The sequence below is a fragment of the Pleuronectes platessa genome, chromosome 4, assembly GCF_947347685.1.
Source record: "Pleuronectes platessa chromosome 4, fPlePla1.1, whole genome shotgun sequence".
Lineage (NCBI taxonomy): Eukaryota > Metazoa > Chordata > Actinopteri > Pleuronectiformes > Pleuronectidae > Pleuronectes > Pleuronectes platessa.
Window position 1 is genome coordinate 12,325,524 of NC_070629.1, and position 10,664 is coordinate 12,336,187.

At 42.4% G+C, this 10,664-nt stretch overlaps 1 protein-coding gene across 1 annotated transcript; it reads right to left on the reverse strand.

Moving 5' to 3' along the window:
* Positions 1-935: 935 nt before the first annotated feature.
* Positions 936-6,852, reverse strand: anxa1a (annexin A1a). The gene is made up of 12 exons (XM_053420705.1): positions 6,712-6,852; positions 5,928-6,008; positions 5,242-5,332; positions 4,743-4,837; positions 4,519-4,632; positions 3,930-4,020; positions 3,646-3,725; positions 2,076-2,220; positions 1,886-1,981; positions 1,745-1,803; positions 1,543-1,665; positions 936-1,390 (listed from the first exon to the last, which is right to left on the reverse strand). Exons 2-12 carry the CDS (start codon positions 5,985-5,987, stop codon positions 1,331-1,333), a joined length of 1,014 nt encoding a protein of 337 aa, XP_053276680.1. The 5' UTR covers positions 5,988-6,008; positions 6,712-6,852; the 3' UTR covers positions 936-1,330.
* Between the last annotated feature and the right edge of the window lie 3,812 nt (positions 6,853-10,664).

Below are 10,664 nucleotides of genomic sequence, written 5' to 3' on the forward strand. Positions count from 1 at the left end.
GTTCACTGGGTTAAAAAGACCAAGTGCTAAATGATTTACATGCAAGTGCATTTAACTCTATTTTATTACCCAACCTGGCAACCCCCGTCCAGTTTACCACATGCACTCACTCTGGCTGGTGTGACATGTTATTGTGTTCATGTGTAGGACGTTTGAGTGAACCAAAGCTTACTGTTCCAAACATTAGTGGTGAAGCAAGTACTTAAACTTTTTGTTCACGTAAAAGTACAAATAAATACGCAATAATGTGCTAAAGTAAAAGTAGCCTACCATGTCAACTATTCTACTTGTACTTCCTTCTAAAAGTGTAAAAAGTAAAAGTGTGTGCACAGTCGAGCCTATTAACTAATGCAATAATCTACTGTATGAGTCTTGGCAGTGACCTCTTCCAATTCAAATTAGTTACCTTCCCTCTGATTGGATCAGTGGATCAATTCCCCTCTCGTCTTGTTGATTAATTACTTTCACATTTTTCAATGTGAAGATGGAAAGCAATGCACGGTAAAAAAAAGAATATATATATAGTGGTGTAGAAAGTATAATTGGAAAAGTACCCGTGAATAAATCTACTTGAGTAAAGTACAGATATATGACAAATTCACTTAATTGATAATATCACTCATAATATTACACTTTATTGGTATAGTACCTTTAACAAGTGCTTTACATTCAATATAGATGAAAATAAAACTACAGGCATTATGTACTTCGTTGCATCCAAGCCTTGCCAAAGTTGGGATTGTCTCAGCCTTATTAAGACTGATTCATTTTGCAAAAAATATTATAATTTTGCATAAAAATAGGAGAATACTAAAGTGTATTAGTTTGCTAAACATGTTTCATTCTCTAGCTTGTTGGCTTGTGTCTGTCTGATATGGATTGCATGTGGACAGTGTGACATTGTGTGAGGTTCAAAACAACAGAGACAGCAGGAATAAGCCTTCATACCAAAAGGTTTTATTTTCAGAATATCCAAGCTCCTTCAAGTTGAGATCTACTACTGACTGTAACAGACACAGGGGAATCTTTGCACACCAGAGACATTATAGTCTACATGTTTTCAGCTGCAACGTGACTTTAGCTTCCTTTCTAGCATCAGATATGAGAATGACGGATCATATATCCATTATAACACTGCTTGGACAAGAGTGTTGGGAGAGAAATAATAACTATAAGAGGAAATAATCTGCTGAGTCAGTGCAGTGCAGACTCCATGTTAAACTTTACAGTTCTCCACAAGAACATATGGCACAATATGTGTCAAAAGGTTAAAGGTAATTTTCCCCCACTGGTGGTGGATCTTTGGAGATTTAATACCATTGATTGGTGTTTAGTTTTCACCCCCACAGAGAGCGAGCAGAATCTTCTCGTAGTCTCCTTTAGTGTCATCCTGAAAAAACAAAACAAAAAAGTCAGTAAATATAGTAGATCTTTACCATCGATATTGTATTTTGAATTTCCATATGTATATAAAAGAAATGAAGAATTCATAACACCGAAGACGGGTTTGTAGTCATTATCTTGGATCAGATGTTTGCTCACCAGAATATCCTGGTACAGTGCTTTGCCGTAGTTTTTCTTGTACTCGTTCTTGATCATTTTCATGTCCAGTTCAGAGCGGCTCACCATGATGCGAGTCAGGATGTTCTTGCGGGTACCGCTACCCTGATGGGCAGAAAAGAGTCCGTCAGGAGAGGTATTTATCTCTGTACCTTATTTTGTGAGTATTCTCTGCATACTGTACCTTCATGGCCAAGTTGAGCTTCTCAGCAAAGAACGCAGGCCTACTTCCAACACACTTCACTGTGGTTATTTAAAAGAATAGGTTACATTCACAGAATAAATATTTCAGTCTTAAAGTTAGAGTAGAGCTTTATGCCTTTACCGACTGCAGTGAGACAGCTTTCAATGTCTCCTTTCATCTCCAGGTCGATAGCCGTGGCCATGTCCACTTTGCTGTACTTTGAGTATCTCTCAAACACTGAAGCAGAGGATGAAGAGGAAGAGCGTTAGAACCAAACCAGAGGAAACAGGAAAAAGTCAGAGGTTACAAATGAGGCAGTTTGCCAGCAAACCTCTGCGGAGATGAAGGGCACTCCTGGTGGTCAGGATTTCAATGAAGGCAGAGCAGTCTTTGCCCTTCCTCCCCTCGCCAGCCTCGTACAGAGCCCTGGCATCGCTGTCGACCAGCTGCTCGGAAACTCCTTCAGTCCTGCCGGCCTGTGATGAGCAGAGACAAAGCAACTTCACTGTAGTGAATCCAACCAAAACAGTTTCTGGTATCTCTAAGGAAGGGAGGGTTTGACCCCGGCATTATACTCGCTGCACTTTAGTTTGCTGTCTGACAATAGCTTGTTTTTGAAAATCTAAATTTACTGCAGCAAAAGCCTGACTGATTAAAAAGCACATTGGCACAGATTGTGAATAAATAATTGCAAAATATCTATGATGTGCTAGTCAGTTATAATACTAGTTTCTCTGCTTGATCTCAGATAGGATCTGTGATATCTCCTTATTCCTTATTTCAAACAAGTCCTGATATATCATATCACAGTAGGGAGTCTCTGGCCTGTGAGACAATTCAAAAATGCTTTTTAAATACTCATCTTTTCTGCTATAAATACAAACTGGATAAAATAGTTGATAAAGGTTATGTGGAGAGTGGGGTGACTGCTCAGAAGATGAAATTTCAAAAGAAATGATAATTTGGGAAGGAGCCTTGTTGCCGCTGCAGCACAGCTCAAACCAGATACAAAAAATATTATCACTGTGTGCAAACAGTGTATCTTCCTACTCTGCAAGAACTTAACCTGTACATCTGAACATGTAGGTTAGTTTGATCAACTTGTTCAGGCATTTGACAAGAGGTTTCAGGAAGAGAAACGTAAAGACAATTATCTGTACATATTGGTTAAGCAATTACATTTGAAAGCAGCTGACTTGTATGATAACCTATGACACGAAATCCCTGAGAAGCAAAGCAACGACAAGCTCTAAGTACAACAACCTCCCTGAGCTTGAGGAGTCGAGGTCTTTAAACTGTGGAAGGATGTTCCATTCTGAGGAGACGTCAGTGAAGTTTGCATCTCTGTTGGGACGAGCTGCTCCTGGGAGCAATTCTTTACATCTGACTCTTACAAGACTCACTTCTGACCCAAACCTGGAAAACCAGCTGCTTACCAACGTCATCACTTCCATCTGACGTCAGACGCCTCACCAACAAAGTTTTTCCAGCCGTCGCATTGAAGAGGTTAGTGTGATATATGTATTTAATAATATAGTATGGATTATCAGTTGCCCAAATATAAAACAACATTGTGAGGGAATGTATAGCATGTGTGTGTAGAGGGAGTGAGATTGTTTATCTACTATGAACAACTGTTACTAGCAGCTTTTGAAGGGAGTGTTATGTTGTCTCAGAAAATAAGGACATCCTGGTACTGCGACTGGATAATTGTTTGTGCTACATGTGTTTGACTGAAACACAGAGTGTAATACAAAAATAAAATGTGACACACACATGCACACACACACATACACACACACACACACTCACACACATGCACACACACACACACATGCACACACACGCACACACACGCACACACACACACACACACACACACATTAACACCATTAACACACCTTGCAGAGTGCAAGGAGAGCAGTCCTGAATTCTCCACCGGTGTCGGACCTGATGTCTTCCTCCAGATCCTTCTTGTATTCTTAAGAAACACAGAAAGCATAAAGATAAAGGTTAAAGTTATTAAATTAGTGCTCAATGAAAAATTGTGTTTCAGCAGAATCATTTCTGATGTGTTAACCTTCTTTAATGTCTCCAGGCTCCAACTTTCCACTAATTTGAGTAATTTCCAAACACTTGCTTAGTGAAACTAAAGCTTGTTACTTAATGATTTGTAGGCACTTACCCTCCTTGTAGACTTTCTTTATATCCTCGATCTCTCTGTTGGTCCGGGACGCCAAAATCTCTATGAGGGTGGGCTCCTCTGTTCCCAGACCCTGAGATGGGGATGCATGGATAGATGAAGTGATACAGAGAAATACAGACCACACTTCAGCAGCCTAATTCAGGGAAATTCCCTGATGTTCAGAAAACAAAACCTGAATATGCAGAAGTGGGTGGATATAACTGTGCATTGCCAAAGAGGTCAAAAAAATTACCATAGATGTGTTGCAGTTTAGTTTCTGAAGGTTTGGGAAGTCTTTATATTTAACAGTGCTAATTTATTGGTTTGGGCCCTTTCCAAAATGTGCCTGTTGCTGCATGACATGGTTACAAAAAAAACTCCCAAAGCTGAAATATTACTGTGACGTTACCCCATCATTACAGTTAGAGGGTTGGGATTAAGTTGGATTCTCAACAATCTCTCACTCAAAGCACTTGTTTTGAAATCGATCATATGTGCAGTTATCAAGAAAATTGAACGACAGACAGAAAAACATGTTGACAGATTTTGCAGAAGGATGACAGTGTTCAACTTTTTTGCATTTGTGCACCTTCATGGCCAGTTTCAGCTGCTGGGCGTCATACTGGGCTGGTGTTTTCAGCAAGGCCAACACCACTTCCTCCAGATCTCCCTTCAGGGCGCTCTTCAGCGCTGAATCCAGAGGCTAGCAAGGAAAAGCCAGTGTTTGATGATCATGTGCATAACAGTTCTGGATCAATATATGAAAAGGTGTTCTGTGTTCTTGCTGTGACCATCTTGCGTAACTCTCACTACCTTGCCACTGGCCTGCTGGTAAGCCTGTTTAATCTGCTGCCTCTGCTCGTTGCTCCTTTTCACCAGAATTTCAATGATGGTGTTTTCGTCCACACCTGCAAAAATGACAGGATATTGATTAGAATCATGATCATTTTTCATCTAATGTGTAACAGACCCAGTTTCAATTTAGCTCATATTTTAAATGGTAAATGGTCTTTATTCATATAAGGCTTTTCTAGTGTTGATATGCCAAAGCCACCCAACCCTTACTTTTATTTCCATCAATTCAACCCTTGTAATATTTGTCCTATAGTGTGAGGGGCCACATGGAGCTGTGGTAACTTTCTGCTATAGATTACAATGTTTGTAGTAGTGCTGCCTGTTGGCCAGCAGAGGACGTTGAAGTTCTCATACAGAAGCTAGCCCACCATACTTGAGGGAAAGCCACATTGTCAAAATCCCAAACATGTTCACACACGCACCAAGCGCTTGCCTGTGTGCATCTTTTCAACTTCACCTTTTGCCTTGATGGCCTTGTCCAGGACTGCTGCGTCTCCGCTGGAGCTGAAGTTGGGTGCTGCGGTCACTGTTCCTTCATTCTTTAGGACCTAAATGACATAACACAGATTATTGTGTGTTTGGTAAATACTTATGTGCATGAGGCAGGTCATAACAGTTCTCATTAAGAGAGTCAGATATCAGGTTTTATCCCCTTACACATTGCCTGCTTCCACATTCACAGGATATAAAAAAGGAAACGAGACAGATTTGTCTCTGAGAACCATGACTGAACTGGTGAAGGACGACCTTAAGAAACTTTCCCTCGTCACACTTTAACAAACGAGGGGAAGCAGTTTGTGCTGCTTGCAGAGTTTACAAAGGGAGGGGCGAAAAATTCCGGCTTCTATGAGTCACACACTCACAAGACTTAGTTTGTTCATCATTCTTATTGCACATAATCTTTTATCAACCAGACTGCCCTTACACTTTAATAACAGTCCTCCTCTTATCTCTCTGCTCCACTCCTTTTCCCTTCCATCCGTACTGACATCTCACTCTTTTCTCTTTCTATCCTCCACGCCTCTCTCCCTCCCCTCGTCCTAAACACTAAATTTTTCCACCCCAGCATACCACAGGATGAGAGGGGGAGAGAAAAAAAGTTGTTGGCAATAGCAACTGAGACTAAACCACAGAGTTACGTACTGAGTCATCGGGCAAGCCCAGATAGACCGTCTGCTGCAGGAAGGCTTGGACAAAGGCCATGGTGGGTCTGCTGGAGTCTGTCTGCAGGGGGAGAAGATAAGAGAAGACAAAATAAGACACGAGAAGAGAAGACAAGAGATTGAGAAGAAAAGAGATTGAGAAGACAAGAGAAGAGATGAAAAAGAAGAGAAGATGTCAGCACTGATGTGATCTTAATATGAGTACCTAATCCAGCATGTAATGTATTATTAGTCTGCAAGTCTCTTGTGAGACAGAGCAGATGATCTGAAAACAAAACTACAAAGTGAACTCACTGTATTCAAAGGTGAAACTATAACCACTTTTTATTGACTCTTCTTTGATAAAACAAATTAGCAGAGGAACAACAGAAGGAAAGTGTGTGAATCCGCTGCTGGAGAGTAAATATACTAATATTTACTGTAGGTTTATATATTGTAGTTTTTCATGACAGCAAATATTTAAAGACTGCCTGACCACACCCACGTTCACCCCTGACACAGACATACACTTTGTTCGGCTACATTAGACATGCAGTCTCCTCTATGATTACACTTACATAATAACAACCACCTTAACACTGCGTAAATGTAAAAAAACAAAAACATTACTGCTACTTTACAAACCACACCCTCGGGGGTTTAATCGTTACTTTGAGGAAGTTTTGATGAGAATAAAACATCTGGCACCAGACTCCAACAAACACTCAGCTATGAAAAGTTGAAGATCTGATTTTGTTCATTTTAATGGTAAGAGAAGGACTTACCGCGCGGCCTGGGAGAAGAGGAGGACTGGGTGACTGAGGTTGAGGAGATGTTGGAGCGACAGAGGCGTATTTATACACAGCAGAAACCCCACCTAGTAACGGGTGCAGCCCACACACTTCTCTCAACAGCGGGGAGTGGGTTGAACTGCAGCCACAGCTCCAGCGCGCACAGCGGATCAGCGTCCTCAGCTCGTCGTCGTGCGTAAAGTACCGTGCGCAGATCCTCCAGAGGATTTACAACAGCTAGTTTGAAACACATGCTGAGAGGGTGCCAGACCGTAATGTTTCTTATAAACTGAGATCACGTGCACAGAAGATACTTGGATATGAGGAAGCAGTGCAGGGTGAATCACTGTACTGGAGCACTTCTGTACTTCTATTTTCTGTTCTTATTATAATACATTCTTTTGTTTTTTCATTTTAATACTTCCGATTTTAAGAGAACGTCCTCAACATTAAGACATTACAATGTTGGATTAAGAAGTTTAGGTCATTTAATTCATGCATTACTTTGGAATCCAAACACTTTTGTCAATAGTTAAAGCATTCATGAGAAGTTTATTCTTTTAGTTCTTAGTTTATTTATGATCACAACAGAAGAACAGATACAGTTTCATTTATATCAGACCATCCAAATAAAAGCACAACCATTCTCCTTTGACATTGAATATATGAAACATAATTCTGGCACTGATTGTGCCTTAAACAAATCCAGTGTAAAGAGCCTCCTATACGCTGTTGGTATCACTCAACACAAACTAAGCAAACACTTAAACAGGAAGTGATTCCTACAGTCATCAGACCTTCTGCAGACACTTTAGAAAAGCCAGCGTCTCTAAGGTAATGATCTAATGAACAATGAAGCAGAAGTGTAAAGCAACTCTCTAAACGTGCAGTTTGGGACTGTGACAACACACATGCAGGTGTTTGCATCTGTGTGTCTATTGCTCGTTTGACATTCCTGCTGTTAACAGTGTTTCTCCCTTTGCAAAATTGTTATCAGGAGAGGAGGCCTCAATTCAATCCATAGCTCATTGTGTATCTATCCGATATCTGTCCTATAGAAAGAAGTGGACATAGATCTACTGAACATTCCTGTGAAGAGTCTAGTTTTTATGTAGGGAGGTGATGACTTTCTCTAAGGTGTGGCATGATGTCATGACTGTACAGCCGGGGGCCTGATGACACTCGCAGACTGCGTGCCTCAACACACTGGCACACTGAGCTCACACACTGTAGGTAGGGCAGCCAGGATGATGACACATTTGACTGATGACATAGCAGAATTTAAATGTTACACTACTATACAGTGGAATACGTTTGGATTTGAAAACAGGAAGGAGGAGGCAACGCTGCATTTTCATTAAATTAGCATCATATCTGGATTTATCTTTAAGCAAGGTCTGTTGAACAGATGCTCAGGCTGTTGTCCAAATGTTCCAAATGAATATCCTGGTCTTAGAAAGTAGAAAGATAAGAGAATGGAAATTATCAGAGGAGCTTGGCTAAGAACAACAGGAAAGAGAGAAGAGCTTATGTTTAAGACCATGAAATAGATTTGTTTTAGGATGTATATGGATCTACCACTGTAGCAAATATATTCTATCTATATACCAGATCGTCTCCTCTTCAACTATAATGGTTTTATCCACAGTCCCAAATGCAATAGGCATGGTCAAATACATTTTCTCACCACACTCATTGGATTTAATTTAGGTTGAAGGTCTCACACACTCACATCATCATCACAGGTTTTGTCATTTTCTTTGCAGACACATCAGTTAACAAATAGTTTTCGGGGTTTTAAAATAATGTTTATTGCAAAACACTGCATTGCATTCTGAATGAAGTACACACCTTTGTTCTGTTTTCCCTTATTTGTTGTGTTGATACATTTTTCTTTGTCTTAAAGTTATTGTGTCTGAATTGCTGTCCTCCTTCCTGGTATGGACAAAAAAATGAGGGTGGAGTCTGTTTAAATACAGAGGCCCATGGGTCAGACCAAGTGTTGCATTTGCATGGGGGCGTAATGGGGTTTTCTTTGTATCAAAGTTTTAGTTGTTTCATTTTATTTCCTCCCTATCATTTCCAAATGGTTTGATCAGCCAGTTTATATTTCTCTGTGTTGTCGATTGAGTTAATATCCTGTTTAGTTAGCAGTACTTTTGAGTAGCCTATTGTATGGTGGACTTATGTTATGGGCCTAGGTCTCCAATTTATCTGCTTTTTTTTTTTATTCCTTTGTGTTTTGATCATTTTGGGGTGAATTTGAATCCCATCTTTTCAAAATATATCCTGTGCCTATTTGTCCATTAACTGCTCGGTCCCTGACAATAACAGAATCACATAAAATCAATATCCCAATACGTTTTAACGTTGTCGACCTATTTCCGGCTCATACCCTTCACCAAAGCTGTTGAGGAAAGTGTGGTGTCCCCAGGTAAGTGTGAAAGTGTGGTGTCCCCAGGTAAACAAACCGTTCGACCGTCTGTCATCAGAATACCGGTCGCAGGGAAGCCTGTCAAAAGATGGAATTTCCGGAAGGCCAACTGGCATGCTTTTTCTGTTGACACAGAGAGAAGATCTGTCACCCTCCCGGACCCAGACACTCCTAATGTGGATGCTGCATATGCAGCCTACTGTGAAGTGCTGACAGGGGCAGCGAAGAAAACCATACCACGAGGCTACAATGAAAACTACATCCCGGGTTGGAACGAGGAGTGCAACCACCTCCTGCGAGCCCACCAGCAGGCTAGCTCAAGAGCTGAAGTGGATGCGACAGCAACGGCACTGCTTGAGAAGCTGGACGCCACTCGCAGGGCTAGATGGACAGAGGTCGTCGAGTCGATTGACTTTACCCACTCCAGCCGTAAAGCGTGGCAGACCATAAACCAGCTCTCAGGAAGAAGTACACCGCCTCCCAAGTGCCCTGTGACAGCAAACGCCATCGCAGCCCAACTCCTGAAAAATGGCCGCTTCCCAGACGCAGACAAAGAGTTTGCCCGCTCAACATCCCACGAGGTATCCAGTCTCTCTAGGGCGGCCAGTGTCAATGCCAACCTGTCAGGAGATTTCACACCAGCTGAGCTCAAGGACGCTATGGCCAAACTCAAACAAGGCAAGGCACCAGGCTCCGACAACATCCACCCAGAGTTTGTGATCCACCAGAGCGAAATAACATCCGCCTGGCTGTGTGCTTTCTTCTCTGCGTGCCTCCGGAGGTCCAAGCTCCCAAGGGCATGGCGACGGGCCGCTGTCATAGCCCTCTTGAAACCCAACAAACCTGCGGATGACCCCAAGTCCTACAGACCAATCTCGTTGCTGTGCGTCCCTTTTAAAATCCTGGAGAGGATGATACACAGCCGAATTGAGCCAGTAGTTGACTCACAGCTACCGAGGGAACAGGCTGGCTTCCCCCGGGGCAGGTCTACAGTGGACCAGGCAACCCTTCTCACACAAGATCTCGAGGACAGCTTCCAGGCCAAAACCAAAGCTGGGGTGGTACTACTGGACCTGACTGCTGCTTACGACACCGTCTGGCACCGCGGACTCCACCTGAAGCTGCTGAGAACAATCCCGGACCGTCATATGGTCAACTTCATCATGGAGATGCTGTCAAACCGCAGCTTCATCCTCCAGACCAGTGACGGCCAGCGCAGCAGGCTCAGGAGGCTGAGAAACGGGGTCCCACAAGGGTCTGTCCTCTCACCGATGCTCTTCAACATCTACATCTTTGACCTACCGGTGACGACATCTAGAAGGTATGGATACGCGGATGATCTAGCCATCATGCTACACCGGCCCACATGGAAGGCGGTTGAAGAGGGTCTCAATCAGGACATGGACGTCCTGGCTGCCTACCTTCGAAGCTGGCGACTGCAGCTCAGTAAGGGAAAGACTGTATCAGCAGCATTCCACCTCTAGAACAGGGAAGCAAGAAGGGAGCTGGAGAT